Here is a 27,352-nt window from a genome sequence, read left to right on the forward strand (position 1 = left end):
CTTTTTGACAGTGACTGTGCTCAGCTGTCCTCGCCTGGTTGTCTCTTATTTGTATCCCGCCCTCGTCGCCAGTGTTGTGGAGCGGCGGTAGATATGAGATGGACACAGGGTTTACTTTTAAAGGCTTTATTCTCGCGAATAAAGGGTTGCTGCGGCTGCCGGGGCTAACTGGCAGTCAGCTGGTGGCAACAGCTGATGCCGTTTGACAGCTCCTTTTATAGCCGGCTGTCAAACGGCATCAGCCAATGGGAGCGGTCGGTGCTCCCGCCCGGACAGCAGACCGGAGTGAGGACTTCAGTCAGTCTGTGAACACAACAGTACTAAGCTGGCAGGAATAGCTAACACCCAAGAAGATAGGCTCAAGATCCAGATGGATCTTGACAGACTAGAACACTGGGCCGTATCTAACAAAATGAAATTTAATGTAGAGAAAAGTAAAGTCCTACACTTAGGCAAGAAAAACCAAAAGTACACATATAGATTGGGTGAAACCAGGCTCAATAGCAGTAACTTGAGAGGGATTTTGGAGTCTTAGTGGACAACCAGCTAAATATGAGACAGCAGTGTGCAGCAGCAGCCAAAAAAGCTAATGCAATCCTAAATTGTATTAACAGAGGGATACAATCAAGACCAAGGGAAGTACTAATACCACTCTATAAAGCCTTAGTAAGACCACACCTAGAATACTGCATCCAGTTTTGGTCACCACATTATAAAAAAGATGTTGAGACTCTAGAAAAAGTACAGAGAAGAGCAACCAGGATGATCAGGGGACTGGAGACTAAGGCATATGAAGAACGGTTACAGGAACTGGGCTTGGCTAGTCGAGTGAAAAGAAGGACCAGGGGAAATATGATAGCAGTCTTCCAATATTTAAGGGGCTGCCACAGAGAGGAGGGGGTCAATCTGTTTTCTAAAGCACCTGTAGGCCAGACAAAGAATAATGGATGGAAACTGAACAAGGAGAGATTGAACCTGGAAATAAGGAGAAACTTTCTGACAGTAAGAACAATCAACCAATGGAACAGCTTGCCCTCGGAAGCTGTGGGAGTGCCATCACTTGAGACTTTCAAGGAGAGATTGGACTGCCATTGGACTGTCAGAAATGGTGTAGGGTCTCTCGCTTGGGCGGGGGGTTGGACTAGATGACCTATAAGATCCCTTCCAACTCTTGATTATCTGTTAAATGTATAAGCTAAATGGACCTGAAGCAATCCTTCTGTGGATTTTAGAAAACAGTTATAGACCTACCTGTTTCTCCTGGCATTCCACGGAATGTGAGCAACCATATTAAATGTTTAGCATTTACATATTTTAATACAATTTAATTTTTCAAGTTTATTAAATTTTTAAATGTCTAAAAGTAACAGGGTTTGTAGAAACAAACAGGAGGTCTTCACTAGCACACATTGAAATGTATCTTATCTCCCATACTAGTTGTCATCTAGATTGATCCATTGTGAAAAATAATCTGTAGATTTGTTTATTGTGTGTACACCATGTAGACTTTTCTCAGAGAAACTACCCAATAAGAGAGGTGGAAAGCTAACAACCTAAACTAAAATTTAAAAAATATGAACGCCATATTCGAACAGGCAAGATGTCAAAATGGTTGAGGCTGATATTGGCTATAATCAAAATCACTTTAAGATAAGATTACAGCTGTCCCCCCCCAACTGATCATTATGTATGGTGACAAATTACATCAGCTAAGGAATATCCCTGTCTATAAAATAAATCAGTCAAGGAGAAATAGGCTCTTGACATCTAAATTTGCATAAAATTTCATTAGTACAAGCTTTTAAAGTTGTGATAAAAGCCATTTAATTTGAATTTTTTTTCTTAAAAAACTGATAATATTGCTGATCTGAAAAAGTTTATAGTTTTTTTTTAGTTATAATGAAGCATTAGCAGGCCATTAATTCTTTATTAAAAAGTGCTATTTTAAAAGGCTATTTATATCATAATGTACTATATAGTTATTTTCCAAATGGGATAACTTTGTCACCGAGATATAGCTAAACAACTGCTAGAGATACAATGATATATTTAGATTAGGTTGCAAAAGAACTACTACTTTTTTTTCATCAACACAATTTAAATTTATTGGCTTTTATTCAGAAAACTTTAATAAAAATAATAAATGAATAGAATATCAAGGATATCACAACAGACTGTAGTTAGAAAAAGAGAAGTTGTGATTTTCTATCTTGTTTCAATGGAAGGCCCACAATATAGAGTCTGTCCAAATGCAATAATACATGAATTATTCTAATATATTTAGAACTTGTTTTCTTTAATTAAATCTTCTAGGAACAACATTTTAGGATAATGCTAGTATCAGCGTTCCAGCAAACCTACATTCCAATCAGTAACTCCGAGACAAACATATCTCAAAAGTACCTTTATTTGAATAGCACCTGGCACATCTGTGGAATCCCGAATCTAAAAGTTTTTGGGCTTTCCACAATTTCCCAACTACAAATCCATCCCCCTTGGTCGTCATCACATCACATAGCCCAATCACGATCCGTCCAAAAGTAAGATCCTTATTTCATCCTGCACCATACTAAATGACCTTGAACTAACAAAAGAATTTTATTTTGTCTACTTAGAGCTACTTAATTGAAATCACCCCCTCCCACTTTCTCAGGCTATGTGGCAGTGTGGAATATGGCTTCCAAAGCTGACAGGACAGTATTGAATATTCAATAGGAATATTCTGACTACTCCCTTCATGATGGCAGAAATATATGCTGAATGCTTGTTAACAATAATGAATTTAAGCTTGCTAAATATTTTGAACAAAAAGGCCAGAAAACAAGGACCACACAGAATAAGAGTCATCATATAATTTAATGGAATATGTAAATTAAATAGGATAAAAACAGATATAAGCACCTTCGGCTGCACTTAGAATCCAAAATAGGCAAAGTGCCCCTTGAAAGGACAAAGCTAATATTATAAAATGAAATACAAGGAAATCAAAATAAATTACCAATCACTACATTCACAAACAATTCTCACAAAATAATGTATAGATTCAATATGGAATTTGTGAAGAAGGGAAGATGATTCACCCTAGAAGAAAGAAAATAATTAAAAAGTACTGCCTTAGAAATTAAGTATTTTTCTGTTAAATAATTGGTGCGTGAAATTTTAAAAATTATTATTAACACAGTGAAAATATCAGTAAATTATCTGGTGGCCATATAATTCATGCTTCTGTTTATCATGCTTAAACTGCTATTATCTTTTTCTGACAGGCATTTATGAAAAGAACAATTACCTTCAACAAAAGATAAACAAATATCTATAAATAACATTGAAATCTACCATATTCATTAACCAGAAATACTTAAAACATGCCTACAACATTCCTATTTAAGTTCTTCTGAAAACTTAACAGAGTATTTTATAATTCCTTTAAATGTGCAGCCAAGCATATAGTTATATAAAAATAGGGCTTTAGAATGATTAAATTTCCTACTGAGCAGATAATGGATGGGATCTGTCATTAGACAAAACTAGATTTTCTGGACTGGCAACATATTAGAAATGGAGATGAAAAAAAGCCACATAGATTAATTTTCCATTGTCAGAATTTAGCACTAAGTAATGAATTCTCCGATATGACCAAATGATCATCCTTTTTAAAACAGTAATGCTCTTAAGAGGGTTTAAGGGGATTTTTCATCTGCTGGTTGAGACTCCTTGGAAAAGCATACTTTATTCTAATTATTCAAAAGTGACATTAAATGCATTTTTAAACAATTGGTTTATGTATTCTTTCCATTCAGGGAGACTACTTTTATTTAGGCAATCAAAGAACTAGTTTATATGTCTGAAAATCTAAATTGATCTGCAAGTATCTAATTTCCATAGATTTAAAAAAATAAATCTGTTAGTAACTTATTCAAATCAGATAAACAAAAGTATTTTTTTCTTCCTAAGTAGTTTCTACAACAAATATTAAACATATTCTTCCTTCTAAAGTCAATATGGAGAATGTGAGATTAAAATATTATTTACTCTTTCAAAGTGTAAAAAAATAGGATAAATATGTTTTTATTTTCCAAGGATTTGACAAATTACTGTTGTTCGAACAATCTTGTAATCTAGGCGAGGGAATGTAATATACACAGATTGACATATAGCAAAAATATGAATATGCAAAATAATTTGTAATTCTTATAAGATCACCACTGCAATCCAAGTATGTTTGCACAACTCTATATAAGAGGTAGAGTTTATGTACTATTCAGTGTTAGAAATTTTCTTTTCTTTAGAAGAAAATATGGGATCTCTTTATTAATGTATGTGACAAAGCAACTGTTTGAACACAAGCTACACTTATAGAAACTGGCTTTTTTAATTATTAAGGTGATTCTGGAGTCATGATTGTACACAGACACATGCACAACCACACATATATGTTTGTTACTGCTAGCCTAGTTATGTGAAACTCAGTGATAGTTAAATGATATTATAGCGCCAAGAACAGTGATCATAGGGTGTAATGTTATCCATGAAAAAGTAAAAGATTCAGAAACTCTACACCTTCATTACTTGTTCTAAAAAGCATGAAAATCCATTGGAACATCAAAATTATATATGATTTATTCCTATTATTTCTCAGGTTAACCTACCTAGCCTCTGACACCAATACAGAACTCAGGGTTACTTATTGTCTTCAATGGAGTGGGGGGCAGAAGGCAAGAGGTTGATCCTTATAATAGGATATTTGTTTGGAACTATTTTCCAGTAAGAAAGAAAAAAACCCACTTGTTTCATCTACTAGTGCATAGGAGAAGACATCACGATCTCATTAAGACATATATATTTTAACCAAAGTTATATGAGAAATGCGCTATTGGAAAACAACATACAAATTATCAAAGAGACTAACGTACTATAGAGACAGGGTTGCCACAACATTGCAGTATCAATCCAGTCCCTTCTAAGCTTGTATATCGAGCAACCATGCAAGACAGTGCATTAATTTGCATACCAGATCATCTCACATATTGCTATTATTAGAGAATGAATAATATATTTAGACTATCAAGCTAGTATTCATAATGGCACACTGATATTCTTCAGTCTTCTTTCAGTTTTGAAAAAAAGTAAATATAGGAAAATTAATTTATGAACAGACATCTTCAGTTAAAATAAACAGTTTTAGTGGTGTCCATAAAGGGTATCAAAACAGGCAAGTTGATGGATGCTGCAGATGCCATCTTGCTTGTTTTAATATCTCTCATCGTGCCAAATGGATTATATGAATGGATTATTCAGGAAATAATGCTGTTACATATTACATTGTTGCTTCTACAAATACTCTTTCATTTACAATAGACTTGATAAAGTGCAAATTTGGCCAAAATATCTAAATAAAACATGCTTTTTGAATTGCATCCAAAGATAGTTAGACAAGATTTCTTCCTCTGGTAGCATGCTATCATTATTCAACTCTAGCAAATGTTGCATTCATATTTCATTCTGCTGTCTCCTTGACTGGCTCATTACTGTTATTGCCCATCTTTTCTTTAGTCCTTTATTTGTTTTGAAATCTCTTTACTTCTTTTCAAGTAACAACCATTTGACCCACATTTCTGCTACGTGACTCCGTTCCTCCAACAGTTGCTTCTCTGAAAAAGTATCTCTGTGAGACTCTGCATCCCTTTAATGGAGAAGGGAATTTCAATTTTTCTCAGCTTCAGCCCCTTGCATTCTATAGAGGCATGCCATGCATAATTTTTCATTAAACTAAGTTCTTGGTAGCTGAAGAATAATATTAATTTCTCAGGCTGGCAGTCTGGGTTCAATTTTTAGGGATAGCTCGTACAGTGTGTCTTCGTCTATTATGAGGCTTTTGTCCAACAAGTATTGAGTGACCTGGGAAAACAAGAATATGAAACAATTATTTAGTGATGTTGGATTACAATTACAATTCTATTCAAGGATTATACACTTCCCTGAATAGAATTGTAATTTCTGTCAAAATGAGATATTTCAATCTTCTTTAATGCAAACACAAGAAGAAGCAGATACGTGAATTAGAAAAGAACAGAAATACTTTTTTAATGCAGATTGCAGTGAGATGATTTAATCTGCCATAATCCCACCAGCTCTCCCATCAAAGCACTGTGGCTAAAAATCACCTTCTGTGAGCTATTTTTAAATTGTCATCTCACTCAATGCAAAGTGATGGTTACTTCTATAGATCAGGGGTGGGGCTGACAGTTGGCAGAATTTTGAATCTTGGTCATAAGTACTTTTGGGTCTGTGGTAACTTATGTCTGGTTTTAAGTTGCTGGTGTAACATCAGGAATTCAGCTATCTCAACATGATCACTAAGCTCTGAAGCCAAACACTGATCAATCCTGATCAACAGATACCATTTATCAAAGCCTACACCAGTATAATGCTAAATTAAACTTTAAGTTACAAATCTCTTCATATACTTTGGTGATTAAAAAATATGGGGCAGCATTTATTAATATATCCAGAATAAGGTAAAAAATGTATACGGTGATAAAAGGAGATATGAAAACATTGTACCTTTTGTTGATGCTCTATTCGATAGGAAGCCTGTTGGAATTGACGTATTTCCCTGATAATATGTGATATCTGTTAAATAAGCAAGTATCAATAATAATTTCTTGTTGAATTTTAGAGCAGTGATTTGAATTCTAACTTTTCTATATAAAATTGTAAAATATAGCAAGGGTTATTCTTTGCTCTTCTTTCTGGAGCTCTTTTAGTCTCTGAACACTTCATTCTAGGCCAAAAGCAGAATTTATAGTCCAACCCAGTGGAATTAAACTAGGAAAAATTTATCCTTTTAGTGGCATTTTCCACTTTATACAACTGTTTTCCTAATAGCATTTCCCTGGTTGTCCAAATAGGTAACAATGGATATGGTTTATCAACTGGAATCAACAAGAGTTGAGGAGGCATATTTGAAGCTATTAGGATTAGCCTAAATTCTGCAGTAGAGAAACTTGTTTTTTCTGTTGTTCTTTCTCTCCAGCTGCTTTTTAACCGAGGATATGCAAAATGGGTTTTTGAGTAGGTTTGAGTGTTCCATGCTTTAATGGGTAGATTAATTTTGTTCTGGGTTTAATTTAACTCCCTAGGGTTTAATAAATATGGCAAAAATGGGTATGGATTATGTATTTCAAAAATGGTGGTTTTTAATCCAGTTTAGGAATGATTCTGTATTGCCAGAGACACAGAGAAGGAGATTTGACTGGGTTAGTATCTATGTTATGGCTGTGATGGGAACTGGGCTAATCAAGATTACAATACTGATTCTCCAGAATATACCAACAGATGGTAATAGAACATTGATTGTAAATACAAGTATCAACAATTGCTTTTTAAAATTTCTATCTGCACTAACTATGAAATATAAAAAAAACGGTAGAAAGAAATTACCATTCGCATTTTAGAAAAATTGACGAGGCCTTCTTCAGTAAAGTTTGGTGTTCCTTCTTCAATAAATGCCAGATCTGTGAGATACATCCCAAGATATGGCACCGAAGGAGGATTGCAACTGCAGGATAAGAAATACCAGATGTCAGAATTGTAAATTACAATCTTTTCTCCCTTTTCCCATTATCAAAATGTACACCAAATAAATACCTTTATTTAGAAGTAAGTTGCACAATATCTAGCAGAAATTACAGGAAGTCCTCAACTTTCAATTCATTTAGTGACCATTCAAAGTTACAACAGCACTGAAAAAAGTGACTTATGACAGTTTTTCACACTTACAACTTTGTAGCATTCCCATGATCATGTGATCAAAGTTCAGATGTTTGGCAACTGACTCAAAGTTATGACCGTTGTTGTGCCCAAGGCAGGGGTGGGATTCAATTTTTTTAACAACCGGTTCTGTGGGCATACCTAAGTTGGTGGGCGTGACTTAGTGGTCATGTGACTGGCTGGGCATGGCCAACTCAGCATCACTCACATTGAGGCACGCATCTCCTCACTTGACCTCTCATGACTGTGGGGATGCTGCAACAGTCATAAGTGTGAAAAACGGTCATAACTCACTTTTTTCAGTGCCATTGTAACTTTGAATGGTCACTCCACACCAGCAAAATACCAGCAAAGGAGGGGGAAAAAACTCCAGAGAAGTTCCTGAGACAGGAAGTCTAGTCCTGCCAAGAATATAATAAGGGTTAATGAAGAGGCAGTTTCTGTAAGCAACACCAGAATGTTTCCTTCCTGCCTTCCTTACAGGATTAGGCCAGTAATTTCTTCTAACAACCGGTTCTCTGAACTGCTTAGAATGTTAACAACCGATTCTAGTGAATAGGTGCAAACTGGTAGAATCCCACCCCTGGCCCAAGGTCATGTGATCCCTTTTTGCGACCTTCTGACAAGCAAAGTCAATAGGAAAGTCAGATTCAAGTAACAACTGTGTTACAGCATCAACTGTGGTGATTCACTTAACAACTCTGGCAAGAAAGGTCGTAAAATGGAAGAAAACTCATTTAACAAATGTCTCACTTAAGAACAGAAATTTTGGGCTCAATTGTAGTCATAAGTCGAGGACTACCTGTACTCCGAATATGGATAGTTAGAACAATAGCCTTAGAAAACACTATATTTATTAGGCTGAATTCATGATATAACCATATTGTATTTAACTTTCAGGTTTGATTGTCATTATACTATTTTAATTAATTCAATGAATTTCAGTGAATTAAGTGTATGAATAACAAGGCAACCTCCAGCCTACGGACTACAGGTAGGACATGCATCAAATCCAAACATAACCTTTTTCCTCTAACATATTTTAGTGCCAAGAAGACAAAACATCATTACTTCACTGAGTCCTTTCTCTCAAAGAAGAGGTGTCAAAGTTCTTCTTTATCGTCTCTTGCGCACATTATATGCTCAATGAAGCTGGGGTTATTTTTCTCTAACTCATCCTGCATAGAACAAGCATTCCTCGATTCCTCCTTCATGGAAGAACTGTAAGAAGAGGATTTTGGATGCAAGGGGAACAACTTTGTAACAGAAGCTTCCATTCTACAAACCAGGGGTGTAATCCAATGTGCCGTGGATGTGATCTTTAGCTAAATCAAAAGGTCATAACAGCATTCAGGCTTTAATATCTTCTGTTCTCCTTATTACACAGATGTTAGGGAGAACAAACACCTCAGAGTAAGAAGCAGGAGAAAAAGAGACTGAACCCTTCCTGAAGAGAAACCTATTAAAGAATATGGAAGTGAAGCCAAATTAGCCATCACTGACAAAGTTTTGATTTCAGGTTTAAATCAAAATTGTCTCAATGATTGCTAGGTTGAAGAAAGAAAAGTCTAATGCTTTTTTAAAAAAAATTAGTCTGTCATTCTCTATAGATGCAAATTTTAAATCATACAGTAATTAGAACAAAATAAGAGACATACTTCTTGAGTGTTTCTCTCAGATTTTTAAATCTTCCCTCAGATGACACAATCTTTTGAAGTTTATCCATAAGAGCTTTAGTCTACAAACAAAAAAATGACAAAAATGTAATAGAATACAGAAAGTGCTTCCTAAACAAGAATTTAGCTTCAGAGAAATGTGTAGTTCTTCAAGTAATCTTCATTAAACATAGCCCAACTGGAATAAGAAGTTGGCACAGAAAAACCTTTATATGTGTATTCATTGCTTTGTTCAACTTGTTCAAATGCACATATCAAAGTCAGAATTCTGTCCTACCACATACTAACCATAACAGTCCTGAAACAGGCTCATCATAAAATTGTTTAAATGAATTCATGGCTGCATCAGACATTTACATGAAAAACATGTCATTTCTGCAAGAATAATATTTAAACCTTTACAATAATACATCCAGAAATGCACTCTCATGAAAAGGATACCAAAAATATTAGGTTAAATAAACTGCACAATTTTCTCATGATTAATTTGGTGCTCAACAGTTATCTCACAGGGTTGGACAATCTCTTTCACCCAAGAGTAAGCCTTTTTGTGAAATGTCTCAATATTAATTACTTACTTGTTTAGAAACTTTTGCCCAGGTTTTCTTTAGTCTGTAGATTGCACTTCTGTTGAAGGCTGATGTGATTTCAAGGACACCATTGTAATTGTGCAGACATCGGCAAATATCTGCCACTGCAACCCATTTCTCAATGGCATTAGCACGGGAACCGATATCAGTATAATTCATAATTTGGGATGCTACAAGATTGCTCATCTAAATGAAAGAACCAGCACCATAAATATTTGCATTTATAAGACTGATTTAAACACATATTTAAATTAATGATTTCAATACGTCTGGCTTTTAGTAAACAAAACCTGTTATAAAAACGATGAAAATAGGACAGCCTTTCCCAACCTGCTACCCTTCAAAAATATTGGAAATTCTGATATCACATTTGAGAGGTGCTAGGTTGCAAAAGTCTCTAATAAACAAAAACAAAGAAATCATTGAACAGATAGTAAAGGAAACACTGTACAATAGATTCCAATAGTATACTACGAGCAATAAAGCAATATGACATCTAAACAAAAATAATTAATCAAAGTAATTAGGAACAATTTGCTTTATACTATATCTTAATAAAATATAATTTAGTTTCTTTTGCCATTGCTTGGCAATCTCAGCAGATTTCTTAAGATTCTACTTTTTAAAATGCTTACTATCAAACTGCTTGGATACTCTTCAGGAAAACTGGAATCCTTTGGTAACTTTTATGGTCTCAGAAATATTTTTAATCTAGCATTCTTGTATTCTTAAAAAGTATTCTCTATTTCTATTACAACTCACATCATTAAAATGTTGGCTGGTTTTCATAATGTAAGGTGTTCTTTCATTTTTATCCAATTTCATCCAACCCTGCCCAAGAAATTCTCTGGGGGGGGAAAAGAAATGCAAAAAACAGAGAATATTTATTTCTGTTTGCTCCGCTTCCTTTGGCAACAGCTTCACCATTCTGGAATGAATTCTTCTCAACTACTAAAAATTAATTGATTATAAATGTAAAAGCCTTTACTTAAAGCCTAATTAAATTAGCGAACAAGGTTTGTTAAAAAAAACACCTTATTTTCTTTGGTAAACTTTCTGTAGCCAGATCTTTAAAGTAAGAAGAATTAGGAGAAAAGTCCTAAACCTTTTATACTACAATAGGGTCCCACTGAAATCAACTTATTTCCCTATTTAACATGATCATACAGTGTGAATCACTTATACTGCTTTATATAACTTCTTTACACTCATTATTCCCTTTCCCCCTCCAAACAAGAAATTAATGGAATATGCTTTGAAAATGGTAGCTCCTTCTCTTTGCTGACTAAAAAAAAGTAAACAAAGTACAGACATTAGGAAACATAAAGCCACCTTCTACAGAATCAGAGTGCTCATCCATCTGACCCATACAGTATATGTCAATACTGTCTAGAAGTAGTATTGACTTTCAAACCCAAATTTCACAAATAATTATTCCAAGTTTTACTTTGCGATGTAATAAACTGAACCTGGTTCCTTTATATTCAGAAATAAATTCTCTACTTTTGAATGGTTGTTCCCTGGATGCTACATATTCAGCCTTTAATGGGCTTGCTATCTGTCCTACAGATTTCCTGAATTGGCAGCACATACAACATTTTATTATTGGTTCTTTGGAGCTTTATTATATACAGATATGATACCCTTTTCAGGAAATAACTGCATCCTCCTCACAAAGAACAACTTAGAAATAGTGTGCTATCACTGCATTGTGCTTTGATATTAGACTTTCATGATCCACTCATGCTGAGAGATATGCACCGATTCCATTTCTACTGTATGTATGATCCATTCCAATTTTGTTGCAAATTCTTGTACTATCCAAACCTTTGCTTAGAAATATTTCAATTCCCATAATAATGATTGGAACACCACTTACTCATAAGGTATGCCTCTGAAGACAATGTGATCTAAGAGAGTTATTTGTTCAGCAAGTTCCATCGCTGATAATGTTTCAAAGCATTCTGGTTTTGGACACTCTAGCTATAAGGAAAAATATATTTTAAACTGTTTAAGAAGCAATTATAACCTTTGTATTTGTTTTCTACAGTATTGGGTAATAGCTGTTTATATTATTTGTGGAAGGAAAATCCTGAAAGGGAAAAGCACTTGTGTAAATATGCTCTCTGTTATTTAGGAAAAAGAGTTAGAGCAAAATCGGTTCTCGCTGAACTGATTTCAACAGAAATAAAACATAAAATACAGTTCATTTAAAAAAAATCATTTTCAATAATGAATTTTCCTTTTTGCCAATAGATTATTTACCCAGATTTTAAAAAGTTTATCATTTTATACATATTAATGAACTTCTCTCAAAATTTTAATATTTTATTTTATAATTCCTAAAATTAATACATTAAGATTTTAGAAGTTAAGAGTGCTTCCAAAAGGGCATTGACAGAATATATTCTCATTTCTCCATCATTCAAAACAGCATTTCATGAGCTCTTATTTCTGAAACCGAGAATTATTTTCCTAATGTTGTAAACTAATAAAACAATTTCATTGCAGTTTTCCAATCTTACAGGAGTCCTCAAGTTATGACAGCAATTTCCACCCAGATTTTCCATCACTAAACTGTCAAGAGTTTGCAGCAATCCAACCAGCACACAAGTAAATAATTCAGCAGGATTTATTTATAGGAGAAACTTGTTTATATACAATAATATAAAACATGATGCATGTATACAATACCCATGCAGTTCTTGCAACGTGGTAGCAAGTACAAGAACAAGAAGCAGAAGCAAAAGCAATCAGAACCACCAGAACTGAAGCAAAGAAACACAGAAGCTTCATAAGCACAGAAGCAATATAACACAGAGGCAATATTGCAAGGAAAAAACAACTCTTGTGGAGAAATCAGTCAAGCTAAACCATACCCAGGCTCCGAGCTGTCTGGGGCACCAAACAGTCTGCATTGGCTGACCTGTTACCATGTCTATTCCAAATCATGAACTTTTAGATACTGACTCCTCCCTTCATGACAGATTATCCTCTGAAGAACAGAGAAGCAAGCTAATTAATTTACATTTGATGGCTTCTCTGATATTGCAATACTTAATGTCCACATGGTTGCTTCTATTCTTTATTCTGTCACCTGTAGCCATTTTAATGCAAGCAGCATTATCCTCAAACACTATTACAGCATCATTTACCTTTACGCGTAAATCCTGTAACAGCTGTACGTACCAGGTTACCTCTGAACAAGGGTCCGAGCTGTCTGGGACACCAAACAATCCCTATTGGCTGACCTGTTATCATGTCTATTCCAATTCATGAACTCTAATACACTGACACAAGCCATAACACATCACATGATTACATCACTTAGAATAGAATAACAGAGTAGGAAGGGACCTTGGAGATCTTCTAGTCCAACCCCATTCAAGCAGGAAGCCCTATATCATTTCAGACAAATTGTTGTCCAATCTCTTCATAAAAACTTCCACAACTTTTTAAGGCAAGCCATTTCATTGATTAATTGTTCTGTCAGGAAATTTATCCTTAGTTCTAGGTTGCTTCTCTCCTTGATTAGTTTCCACCCATTGCTTCTTGTCCTGCCCTCAGGTGCTTTGGAGAATAGCTTGACTCCCTCTTCTTTGTGGCAGCCCCTGAGATATTGGAACACTGCTATCATGTCTCCCCTAATCCTTCTTTTCATTAAACTAGACATACCCAGTTCCTGCAACCATTCTTCATGTTTTAGCCTCCAGTTCCCTAATTATCTTTGTTGCTCTTCTCTGCATTCTTTATAGAGTCTCAACATCTTTTTTATGTTGTGGTGACCAAAACTGAATGCAGTATTCCAAGTGTGGCCTTACCAAGGCATTATAAAATGGCAATTTCATGTGATCTTGATTCTATCCTTCTGTTTATGCAGCTTAGGACTGTGTTGACATTTTTTTTGGCAGATGCTGCACACTGCGGGCTCATATTTAAATAGTTGTCCATTAGCACTCCGAGATCCCTCTCACAGTTACTACTATTGAGCAAGGTACCACATATACTGTACCTATGCATTTGATTTTTCTTGCCTAAATGTAGAACCTTACTTTTTTCATCCTTGAATTTCATTTTGGTAGTGTCCAATGTTCAAGTCTGTCAAGATCCTTCTGTATCTTAAGCCTATCTTCTGGAGTGTTGAGCAACAGCAACAGCAATCTTAGTAATCCCAGGTGCCGCCATAAGCCAGAGACTGTGTGGTTCATTAAGAAAGGACCTCAAATGACTGTAGTGCTAAGCAAGCAAGCCAGCGAGCTAGAGCTGCTGGGGGTGGGTCGGTGAGTGCCACGGGTGGGTGGTACTCAGAGCAGGTGGTCCATAAGCTGTCAGCAGTGCTACTGAGTGAGAACAGTCCATAGGTGGGCACAATGGAGCAAGGATAAGCCAATGTAGGCTGGGCCACTGGTAGGCACTATGGAGCATGGGCAGGTTGGCAGGAGCTGCTATGGGGCATAAATGGAAAGGGAGCCACAGAGGACACTCTGCTGCCAGGCTTCTTGAAGAAAAAGTGGCAGGAGCAAGTTATAGAAACAATGTGTGCAGAGGTGGTATTTAGCAGGTTCTGACCAGTTCTGGAGAACCAACAGCAGAAATTTTGAGTAGTTCAAAGAACCGTAAAATGCCACCTCTGACTGAAGATTTGACAGTATCCTTCCCCTGCCACACCCACCAAGCCATGCCCACAGAACCGGTAGTAAAAAAAATTGAATCCCACCACTGAACGTGTGTGTCTTTTCCTGGTGGCTTCCCTATTGACTTTGCGTGTGGGAATTAAGTAGGGAAGGTTGCAAACGGTAATTATGTGGCCATGGCTCACTGTGACTGGGTTTAAATCCCTGTCATTTGGTGGTGTTGTAACTTTGAACAGTCACTGAATGAGTAGCCATAACCTGAGGACTCCTTGTAGTTGCAAGGTTTGAAATGTGCCTTGTGCTTTTACCAATGAGGCATTTGGGGGGTATTTTCCCCTTTCTCCTTACATTTAAGGTTTCCTTAAAAGTCCATCTGTCCCAATGCACCCCATGGTCATGTGAGCAAATCTGAGTGCTTGTCAACTAGCTCATACTTATAATAATTGCATCATCTCATGGGAACGTGAACAAAATACAAGCACTGGGCAACTTGCTTGCACGTACAACCAGTTGCAGCATTCCAGTCCTGGATTGTCATTTGTCTTCTTCTCTGAAACTTCTCACAAGTAAAGTCAATGAGGAAGCCGGTAGGGAAGACTGCAAGTCACTCAGACAAGTCTCCCTCAGGCCCAGCCTTTCATCATTTGCATGCACTACTCCCTCCTTTCTTCCTTCACTGGCAAACACCCCATGTCCTGTTACTTTGGGTTCAAATGTGCTTGTACATATGGACATATCACTCAACCCTTTTACTATGGCCTCCCTGCAGTCACATTCATGCCTACATCCCATGTTCTCTTTCCCCACTCTCCCTGCACCCAGCATTCCACCCCTTCCATTTCCTCTTTCCCAGATAACCCTGCACTTGCACACATGCCCTTTTCCTAGCCTCCCTGTGTTCACATGCATTTACCCCTTGCCCTCATTCCCCGGCCTTCCACAACCCCCACTCCCCCAACTCAAGTGTGGCTTGTCAACTCATGTGGGGCCCCCCGAGGCCTCCATCTCCTTCCTGAGGCTTGCTAATACACAATTTTTAAAATAAACATGCATAGTATGTGCAGAATCCTAGAGTATTCGTGTTCCTAGAACAGAATAGGAAAAAGAAGCTTAACACAGTAAATAATATGCCTAGGTCTTGAACAAGCTGTCACAGTTACATCAGGCACTTCACACTGTTTAAAACTTTCTATGCTTCAAATTCAACTTGATATTTCCTCTACATAAATAACTCTTCCATGTTTAGCAGATTTTCACTTTTTAAAAATAAGTTCCTGTTTATGTTTTACTTGCAAATTGCCACTGCAATTTAAATAGCCATTTGAAGGTTTATTTGAAGAACTACCTCCACCTGATTTACATGTACCTGTCCATCTGGTCTGGAAGAAGAAATATATTGTTGTTCCTTCTGGTGAAATAATTTCCTCTGGTGGGGCCCAGGAGATGAGCCTTTTCTGCCATGTTGCCCCCCTGTAGAATATCAATCTCCCCTCACCAAGGTGAGATTAGTCCTATCCTTGATACTCTTCTGAAAATCCTCAAAACAGCGCTGTGTTGCAGGCTTAGGAATCTCAAAGAAATGGTGATTTAATGAGATGGCAGCACTGTTTTTAACATCAATTTTTCTCCTTACCACCTTGTTATTAATAATATTGCTTGATGTCTTTTTAATTGTACCTGTTTTGGTATTTTGATTTTACTATTTTTATTACGCAATACCTAGAATCACTTTTCTGTGAGATGGATGGCTATATAAATAAATGATTTGTGTAATAAAATATATAAAGTGATGATAAAGAAATAGTTTCTGAAGGTATGAGTCAGTTTAATCAACTTCCTTGGTATACTGAAATGAAAGTTCCACATTTTGCATAACATCTCAACAAACCAAAGTTCATATTCATAGCTATTTTGTTTCATTGTAACTACTGAACAGTTGAAACACCTAGTAATCAAAGGAAAATGTAGCAAAGAATGATATGTAAAAAAGGTTGTAATAATGGAATAGTCAAGCATAATTTCCAGAGAGTAAGCTCGATTTACATGAATAAAAAATAAACCAAACATATTGATTTAAATAAACCTACCATCTGCATTATATCTTCTATTTTTAAGTGTGTGTCATCTTGATCCTCCTGAGAAAGTGTCCTAAAAATAATTAGCGATATATTTTATATCACAATGAATTTCTGCAGTCTTTTGTGCTACTTTTAATATTTACCTTATGGGTATTCCAAGTGTTTATATATGCTTATTTATTCTACTAGTATGTTGTCAAATCAATCAATGCAGACTCATGGTGGTTTACAAAACAACAAATATAAATACTTTAAAATAATATGTAATCAACATTACAGCAATCAAGAATAAATTATAATTATAAATTATTATGACAGGAAAATTAATTAAACAATACAAAAAAATGAATAAGTCATTCAAAGTGAAATAAATTGAAGACAGCAAAAACAAATTAACCAAATATTTCACAGAAAAATTAGTAGCTGCTTCTGGAACGTTATAGGGGAGAGAAGAAGTCGTAATTGAAAGGGGAGGTATTCTGCAAAATGGGAGCAGCAATTAAGCCTCTGCATCTCTTCTCCTTACTTCAACAAAGTGGGATATGACCAAAAACTTCCCTAAGATGAACTTACAGGATGCATCTTCATGATTGCTGTTTTGAATGAATACCTAATAAATGATAGCCATCATTCTTAATGTCTCTTCAGAAATAAGTTCCACTGATGCCATGTAAGTCTTAAATTTTCAGAATGATTTTTAATTATAATGTCTCTAGTACTCTATAAATACATGCCAGATACAGTATATTCCATACTATTTCCATACATTTATAAAACAACACAGGGACCAAGAGAGACCCCTGAAGCACTTAATGTAAAACCTGTCTTCAAAATCACATGGAATTATGAAAAATCATTCATTGAATGTTCAATCCCTTGCAGATCCACTTATACTGATTTTCAGATCCACTATCTACCAACCTGTTGGTTGGGGTAGCAAATTATCTGTGTCAATTGTTTTAATACAAAAGTTAATTATATAGGCATCAATGTAAGCCTGTCAGAAAATAAAGATAGGTCTTAGGGCAAATAATACCAGAAATAACAGTTTTATGATGCTGTCCAGACTAACATATTTATTATGTTGTTTAATAGCAGTAGCACTATACTGCTTCACAGTGCTTTACAGACCTCTCTAAGTGGTTTACAGAGTCAATGTATTGCCCCCAACAATTTTGGGCCTCATTTTACTGACCTCAGAAGGATGGAAGGCTGAGTCAACCTTGAACTGGTGAGAACTGAACTGCCCAACTGCTGGTAGCCGGCAGTCAGCAGAACTAGCCTGCAATACTGCATTCAAACCACTGCGCCGCCACCACAGTATAAAATGCTATACAAGTTTTCTGTAGCTTTTCTTGCAGAAGAATATTTTGCTGCTACTTCTTTCGAAATGTTTGGCTTTTCAATTGCAGCACTCAAAACTGTCTAGAACTGGAAATTATTGCTTTTATCATGTAAACAAGTGGCTTGGATGACTTATTGGAGGGGCTTAACTTCTCAAATGGCTTGTATGTAATTTACAGTCGTTAGAATGTTCATATATTTTTAATTTGCAATCAAACTTTTGGTGAAAAGAACAAAAAGTTCCTAATTCTTCATGAGTATAATTTTGCAGTATATGTCCCTTAGAGAAAGATTAAAATGGCTTTAACTCTATGAAACAGTTGATCAGCACCACATTTTTGTAACAAAATTATATTTCCCCCTTTTTAAAGTGATACAGTGAAATTAAACATCTGAATCGATCACACTTCTGTTTCTTTTATAATACTTCTGTTATGGAATTCATAGATCCTCTTTACCTCAGGATATTTGCTGTAGCTTTCCTTTCTTGTGGCAAAAGGTCGGGATCTCTCAAAACTTCTTCTAGTAGATTAAGAACACTCATCTTCAATTCGCTATTTAATTCAAAATCCTACAAAACGAAGTATTTCTGGATGAAGAATCATATTACAGATTTATACTTTGTGAGCTAATATGATAAATAATTTTAAATAAATATATACATTTGCTTTTGCACATTATAATTTTCTGGTTACGGTAATTTGTTTACAGTTGTTAGCATGTCACAACCTAGCCCATGAATATCACCCTTCTGGCAACTATAATTATCTGATGCAAATCAAGTTCCATGCAAGCCACTTTTCAGCTTTTACAATTAATTCTAATATGATAGTGATATTTTTTACTATAAGTTAATCCTATAAGTTAATTCTATGTTGCTTCATTAAATCCAGAACAATTACATTACTTAAGAGAAATTGGTAGTAAACTGACACTCCTGTGAAAAATAGTTGTGCTATCTATTATTTTTACGTGATCTACTCTTTAAGGCACTAGAATATTGTGGGGTAAAATGCATCAAAATGGAAGCTTACAGTTTGTCACCATTTAAAACCACCAAAGTTTCAGTTTTAAAAACTGCATCCTCCTGAAACGTGTTTTTCACTAGAAGTGCTACAACTTGACTTCCTTTAAATTTATCTTCAATGTACGTCAATTAGTATCCAAACATTTTTTCACCCCAATGCTCTGGGTAGCAAAAATTTAATGGGTTTAACAATCCTTAACTATTTTACTAGAGTTTTACAGTACTTTGTCATATTTGTTTTTATTTATATGTACAGTACATAATTTTTGCACATATGAATGTTTCTTTACAAAATAATACTTCCTTTCTAGGTTCTTCAGGGCTTTCACACAAGAAAGTTGCCTCCAGAGTTCTGACCAAATTTTCCCACTTCCATGTACATCTGAAATTTTAACTCATCTAAGCATATTTTTCTTTTCATTTTAATTAGCTCATTTTTAGGAGAAGATAATATGGTGAGCCAATTAACAAGAGTTATAATCTATAACTAACATATTCAAGTGAAATCATGGACAACTTTAGACAAGAAAATCAGAATCTTGTATAACCAGAGCCCATGGATTCTAGACAATATCCAGAAAAATTATTGAAGAAAGTTTTGATTTACAGGTTAAAATCAACAGAAACCTATTATATGCCGGCGTATAAGACGACCCGGCGTATAAGACGACCCCCAACATTTCCACTCAAAATATAGTTTGTTATATACTCGCCCCCTCTTCCGCACGCCTTCCACTTTTGCACTTTTTTTTTTTTTGAGGCACTTTTGTGCACCGTGGAAACGAATCCCGTGAAGCCGAAAGGAGCAGCCAGCCTTCTCCCAGCTCCCAAGGAAGCGAGGCTCGCACCGCCCGAGCTCCGCTGAGGTATCCGGCTGGGGCTGTCAGGAGTTGTTACCGCTGGCGCGCTCCGCGCTGCTCCAGTCCTGCGTTGCCTCGGGAAGGGAAAGGCAAAAAGGAAGAGCAGCGGCGGCGCTTTGCAATGGCAGCAGCGGCTCCTGGTTTTGCCTTTCCTTCACAAGGCAACGTGGGACTGGAGCCGCGCGGCCGCGCCAGCGGTAACAACTCCTGACAGCCCCAGCCGGATACCTCAGCGGAGCTCGGGCGGTGCGAGCCTCATTTCCTTGGGAGCTGGGAGAAGGCTGGCTGCTCCTTCGGCTTCACGGGATTCGTTTCCACGGTCCGCAAAGTGCCTCAGCCGCGGGCAGCCGCAGTGCTTCCCAATTACTATTTGCCGGCGTATAGACGACCCGGCATATAAGACGACCCCCAATTGGAGGCATGTTTTTCAGGGCAAAAAGTCATCTTATACGCTGCAAATACGGTATTTAAGAAAAGTGAGCACTTTCATAAGCTTATTGTGGGACCAAAGCAATTTATAAAAATAATGCTGGATATCCCATGAAGTTCAGTTTGTAATGAAAAAAGTTTGTTTCTTATTTTAACCAATTCAGACTTCTCTTCTGAAACAGTAATAATAACACTAGTTATAATAACACTAGTAATTAATTAACAGGAGAGTTTATGGAAGGAGACATTACCTGCACAAGATAGATAATTGGAACTCAGATAATTTTAGGTTATTAAAAATAGTAATTTTACCTAATTATTTTCAATGCAGGAGTGAGTGCTTTAGAATGGGAAGGAATACCTACAGCATGTCAAATCAATAGGCCGGTAGCTGTTCTGCTATGTGACTATGGAATCTCATTTATCCTTAAAAGTATGTGTTTTATTTATCTCAATCTTACAAAATAGAACAGTCTATTTTACTCTTTCCCTCCCATTTAATAGATATCCCTTCTTCCATCCCATAAACAATTAAGACTATTTCAAAAAGAATATGGTAGAAGACAGCCATCAGTGAATTCAAGTGTTGAAATACCTTCTGTCGATGTTTATGCTTGAATTAATTGAAAAGCACTAACTGAAGTCATTTATATTTCAGGTTACTGCAGATGTTTCAATAAAGGATTTAAACTAAAAGCTTCATGTCTCCAATATTTTGTAGCAATCTATTTTATAATGAATACCATCACGTGAGAAGCAATTCAGAATATGTTGCCATAGAAACAGAAACAATTATCACCAGCAAAGTTCTTGAAACTCCTGCACATTTAACTTTCCATGTAGCAATGTGAGAGATCTATGTTTGAATTTTGTGCATATCTTTTCAAATAATTAACCAACTATGCATTTTCCTGAGATTAGAGTCTCTTTTGATTTAGTCTGTTTCATGTTTTGAGTTTTGGTGTACTTTTGTTTGAAGGATTATATAACAGATTGCCATGATACCAGTTTGCCTGCCTGTTATGACTTTTATAATATCTCAGGCTGTTGGGAGAAAATGGGACTTTATCTTGTGTTGTTGTGGCTTATCTGTGTTCCTGGCATATTCCCAACCGTGTGAGTTTTGCTGTGCTTTCAAGTCTGAAATTCTTGCTCCTGCCCTGCCAGACTAATTACTTCAGTCTGGCTTGTTTGGACTTAATTTTCTGCAGTCAAAGGCTGTTACTGGGAGAGTTTTCCTCCAGCCAGAAGGTAACCTGGACATTGGGGGCAAAATTGGAGATAATAAAGGGACTCTTATTGATTATCTGTCTGTGTTTCCTTTGTGCCATGTCCTGGGTCATCACATGCCATGATGTATTCTACCTCTTTGTCTGCCATGATAACCATGCACATTAGAAATCCAGTAGGAGAAAAGAGAAAGAAATGTGTTCCTGTTACATGGAATGAGACAAGGAATAAAATACTTTTGAGTGACATAATGCTTAAGAATAAGGCTCTGAAGGTATAGGAGTACATTTCTCAATGAGTTATGGTTATAAACTTTTGACACCATATTCCACAACTACCTTTTTTCATCAGTTAAGTATCTCTTGTTATGGAAATACATTTTATGTGAGGAATTGCGGAGGAATGTAACTTAGCATCAAGAGAGGGATAACTGAACACATTTAAACAAATGCTTAAAGGGAAACCAAAAGTTATCTAAAGTACAATTCTAAATGTGAAGTTACCTTATTTCAACATACACTACACATTCTGATTTACAGTGGAAATGAATTATCTTTATTTTCATTTATTATATTTATGTCCACCCTTTTATTTTTATAGCTCAAGGTAGCATCACAGAGCCTCAACAAGTCTGTGACTTACCATAAGCTGGGCTAAGAGAGAGTGACCAACCTAAGGACACTCAATCAGCTTCTATGCTTAAGGATGATTAGAACTCAAGGTTTCTAATCCATTTTAACTACCATACTGTGTTCCTTATCAAATTACCACTTTACTCAACATACTGTATATTAGTACCGTATTAGTACTGTATACCTGCTTATCTAGTAGCTTTGATCTCTGGCATTCTCAAAACTATGTGAATAAGTTTCTTTCACCTACTATTTCCATCCTTTATTTTCACTGAAAGCCAGTTAGAAAGATTGGCCTATGTTTTCAACTAAACACATTTTTTATTATTATGTAAACAAATGGAAATGTAGATAGCTTTAATTACAAACAAGCAAAGAGAGGTTTTTTTCTCTTTTGAATTCTAAAGTATGATTATTGTAATAGTATGTCACTTAAGTATTGCCTCAGGAATGAGGGTAGCTTATACATTAAAGAAATGGGGAAAAATTCTGAAAAATATATTGTACACCAAATTGAAAGTGACCATCACTCACACATTAGATACAGACAGTGCTAAGTAATACAGCTAGTTAAAGGAGGAGAAAAATACTCCACATTTTGCAGTTGCATAACAAGAAACAGGGGAGAAGTACATGAATGTGAACTTAAATCACAGAGGTTGCACTTATATGGCACACTTAATTTTGTTGTTTAAAGCACCAACATCTTGTGAAAATCAAGAAATCCAGTAATTCCATACAGAATCAGATCATAGTTTTAATATTCTAAGATAAATTGGGTTTATCAGAGCATACTGTACAAATCAAGACCAGTTTAACCCATCCTTCTGTCTTTAGAGCATAAAGATACCAATCTAAAACAATCGCACAAAGCAATATTTCCACCTTTATTTTTCTTTTAATTTTCATTCCTCCCTGTATAGTAGTAAGTATGAAATAAGGGAATTAAAAGGGAATGAAGACAGCTAAGTCTCTTCTTGACAAATTATTCATGACACTCATTATATCAGAGGCACTCAAAATCTGGGGGAAAGTCCCCAGGAGCTGCTAGCTGGGAGCAAGTCACCCCAAAATGGTTTTTAATATTTCATTAGGTCTGTTAATTGTTTTCATCAACAATGTTCCTTTGGATCACTGGGTAATTATTTTTCCCAGGAACTGCAATAAACTCAGTTTGCTGACTCATGAAAATGCAACCATATTTTAGTATTAGTATTAAGATTAAAACAGCCAATGTCTGTACTAAAAATTTCACCACTGACATCAAAGTCTGTTATTTGACTGTACAAAACAAAATATCAAAATAATTCATCTCACAGTGCGAAGTCATCAAGATAAAATTCAACAAAAGTTCACCCTTCATCTATCTGTCTCTTTTACCATATTGCTCATGATTAAGTAATAAATAAAATGTAATGTAAATATATTACTACTTTGAATTTCTGGCAAGTTCCTTACTCATATTATTTATATTGTTACAAAACTAGAGAAAGATCTGACACTCAGACTAAGTAAATGTTAAGAGGAATATTCAAATCTCTCAAGCAAATAAGCTGTTATCTAGCCAAGATTTTCATTTCCTAGTATTATCATTTTAACTGAGTACAACTTCTACATAGCAGCTTTATTTTGACAGTTAAAAATAATAATTTCATTTTTATTTTATTTTTTAAATTTTGATTTCAACTTTTTTAACATTGAAAAGCCAAACATATTTTTTATTGTTTTCAAAGGCTATGCTGACAAGAGAATCCTGAAAGTCCTAGTTGAAAGCCGCTAGGCGAAGCCTGGTGGTGACATCTGTCTGTAGCAGGAAGGAGTGCTTGGTGGCGGGGTGGGGGAAGAAACCGGACATTATTTTTCAAGATGGAAGAATTTGCCTGTAAGAACAAATTTTGCCCTGCTTAATAAACTTCCCTGTCTTTTCTTCTGCCACTCTTTGTATCTTTATTGTACTTGCCTCTTCCTGTATAATCTTCTGAAATCCAAAACCAACCAAATTGGTGTAGGTGCCTTATTTTACTCAAAGAATCCAGTAAGACCAGAGGTGGTATTCAGCAGGTTCTGACCAGTTCTGGAGAACTGGTTGCGGAAATTTTGAGTAGTTTGGAGAACCGGCAAATACCACCTCTGACTGGAGATTTTACAGTATCCTTCCCCTGCCACGCCCATCAAGCCAAGCCCACAGAACCGGTAGTAAAAAAAATTGAATCCCACCATCGAGTAAGACATATAGCATTCCAGATGATCTCTTTATCCTGACAATGACATAGCTTATCTTTCTGTTTTTGTGACTATAATCAAGGGGGGAAAAATCTTCGCTAAATTTCTACAACCTCATTTCATTTCTTCCTCTATCTCAAGAAGTCTGTTTTTTCTTTCTCATAGTCATTCCAAAATTAGGGCATTTCACAATACTTTTCTTTAGGGGGATCAGTTCCATTGTACTAAGGAAGCATTTTTATATACTTCTAGGTTGCTCTATGTGTTATACATTTTCAGCTATTCAAGTAGCTCAAGCCCTCCATCGTGGCATTTCTGCCCCGCACAGAATACAGCTACCTAGCTATTTGCTCATCTAGTTAACTAGCTTCCAAGGAACTAGGTTGTGTCTGCAGAAGATAAATGCATGTAAAATGCTGGGAAACAGAAAAGCAGTATAGCTTGTAACCATGAACATAACAATTCTGTGTGTCAAATAAGAAAGTACATTTGCTATAGCATGTTATCTAACACTGTGCTTTACTGAGGCGAGAAATGCAAATACCTATGAGATGTTGTGACAGGAAAGCTGTGGGAGTCTTGCATTCTGGGTGCTAAATACCCAAAACTCACATAATGGACTATTTTTTACTAAAGATTTTTTATCAAAGAGTAGGTGTTGAGATTCTGATAGAACACAGATATCTCTCGTGTCTTTTAGAGAAAAGGAAAAAAATCTATCAAGAATTAAACTATCAGTTAATAACAACAAAAACATTAACAAAAACCTTTCTTTAAAAGCTTAGTAACGGCTTTGCATGGAGCTCCAGATGGAGATCTGGCCACTCTATTTCCTCTATGTCTTTCTCTAGAATAAAACTCCATACAATGTGAACTCAGCAACCTGGGATTGGGAGTCAAAATGATGACATGTATATCATGAGGTCTTTGTCCAAATGGTACAACACACATAGGCCGCAGCTGAATCTCCTGGCTTTTTATTCTTACTCAATAATCTCTGGATCAGAAGTCTAAGTGTCCACAATTTGGGTCTGAGCCTGGTGCTGTTCAGGAATGCTGTTCAGAATAGGCTCTTGTTAGGAATTGATAGTCACTGAACAGTTGGGTTGGAAATATATAAACCAGGATAGACATTTAATACTGTCTCTTTAAAGGAATGCTAAAATTGTAATTGGGTGTGGTTCCTCAAATGGCCATAAGATGGAGCCAGAAACTTGGGTTCTTAGTTCTGTAGTTACTAGTTGCTAGATGTTCTGATGTTCGCTGTTTTTGGTTCCTGCATTTTTCCTATTGACTGTTGCTGATCATCGTTTTTGGATTGCTGTGAGTCTATTTACTGAACTGTGTATGATACTGGACTTTGTTATTTGGATTATCCCTGGACTGAATACTGACTGCTTTAACCGTGTATGACTTGGACTGCTTGTTGGACTTTGCTTAACCATTTACTGGAAGTAAAACCTACATTTTACTATTCAGTGTATCTGTGTGCTGGTCATGTGTTATTCAACATCACTCTCACTACGTCTCCCTGTGTGCACTAATTCTTCTAACGGGGAATTACCTCAACAGCTCCCTTAAAGTTAAAACACTAGTTTCATGATAATTCTGATTCAGTTTAAGGAAAGGAAAAGAGTATAAACAATTAAACAAAATATCATAAATCACATAACGCACATAAATCCACAAGTTATCATTCTAAGAATGATTAATATATAAATAAATCCTAATCAATTTGTCTCAGCTATGTTCATTTTAAATGAAGCAGAATTGCTAATATAATATAAATGACATAAATAAGACATAAATGACCAATTCCAACATACCCTCTTGATTGGTCCAAAAACATATCTCAGGAAAAGCTAGGCCTTAGCATTTGAAGAAACTATCAGTTACTCCTTAAACAACAGTCTATCAAATCTGGTTATATCATTTGCTTAAATACACAACGTATGTTAATAAAATGACTGTATTATTTTTAAACTCCTTTTATTATTTTGATAGCCTATAACTTAATAGAATATTGCATTGTCTCAGAGAAGACCAAGTATTTAATCAGAATGTTGTACAGTAGGCCTTATAATTTAATTAAAAACTTGAAAATCACATAACAGATAACAGATAATCAGAGTTGGAAGGGACCCTGTAGGTCATCTAGTCCAACCCCCCGACCAAGTGGGAGATCCTACACCATTTCTGACAAATGGCAGTCCAATCTCTTCTTGAAAGTCTCAAGTGATGGAGCTCCCACAACTTCCAAGGGCAAGGTGCTCCATTGGTTGATTGTTCTCACTGTCAGAAAGTTTCTCCTTATTTCCAGGTTAAATCTCTTCTTGTTCAGTTTCCATCCATTATTCCTTGTCTGGCCTACAGGTACTTTAGAAAATAGCTTGACCCCTTCCTCTCTGTGGCAGCCCCTCAAATATTGGAAGACTGCTATTATGTCTCCCTGATCCTTCTCTTTACTAGACTAGCCAAGCCCAGTTCCTGTAACCGTTCTTCATATGCCTTAGTCTCCAGTCCCCTAATCATACTGGTTGCTCTTCTCTGTACTTTTTCTAGAGTTTCAACATCTTTTTTATAATGTGGTGAACAAAACTGGATGCAGTACTCTAGGTGTGGTCTTACTAAGGCTTTATAGAGTGCTATTAGTACCTCCCTTGATCTTGATTGTATCCTTCTGTTAATACAACTTAGGATTGCATTAGCTTTTTTGGCTGCTGCTGCACACTGCTGGCTCATATTTAGCTGGTTGTCCACTAAGACTCCAAAATCCCTCTCACAGTTACTGCTATTGAGCCTGGTTTCACCCAGTCTATATGTGTACTTTTGGTTTTTCTTGCCTAAGTGTAGGGC

The 27,352-nt window shown here is 36.0% G+C and overlaps 1 protein-coding gene across 2 annotated transcripts in view; it reads right to left on the bottom strand.

The window, feature by feature from the left end:
- Positions 1-2,837: 2,837 nt before the first annotated feature.
- RASGRF2 (Ras protein specific guanine nucleotide releasing factor 2) overlaps positions 2,838-27,352 on the bottom strand; it is a 118,748-nt gene continuing 94,233 nt past the window's right edge. The window contains exons 19-27 of one of the 2 annotated variants that reach the window (XM_087958236.1): positions 18,554-18,666; positions 16,757-16,821; positions 11,919-12,018; positions 10,802-10,886; positions 10,028-10,225; positions 9,432-9,511; positions 7,444-7,561; positions 6,565-6,633; positions 2,838-5,898 (exon numbers count right to left, since the gene is read on the bottom strand). In XM_087958236.1, the coding sequence (XP_087814362.1) occupies positions 5,806-5,898; positions 6,565-6,633; positions 7,444-7,561; positions 9,432-9,511; positions 10,028-10,225; positions 10,802-10,886; positions 11,919-12,018; positions 16,757-16,821; positions 18,554-18,666 (921 nt within the window). In that variant the 3' untranslated portion in view covers positions 2,838-5,805. Of the gene's footprint in view, positions 5,899-6,564; positions 6,634-7,443; positions 7,562-9,431; positions 9,512-10,027; positions 10,226-10,801; positions 10,887-11,918; positions 12,023-16,756; positions 16,822-18,553; positions 18,667-27,352 lie in introns of both variants that reach the window. The other variant, XM_087958235.1, reaches the window with a different exon arrangement.

Source organism: Notechis scutatus, chromosome 2 (genome assembly GCF_049901735.1).
Source record: "Notechis scutatus isolate UNSWTSFEM ecotype Mainland chromosome 2, rNotScu1.2, whole genome shotgun sequence".
NCBI lineage: Eukaryota > Metazoa > Chordata > Lepidosauria > Squamata > Elapidae > Notechis > Notechis scutatus.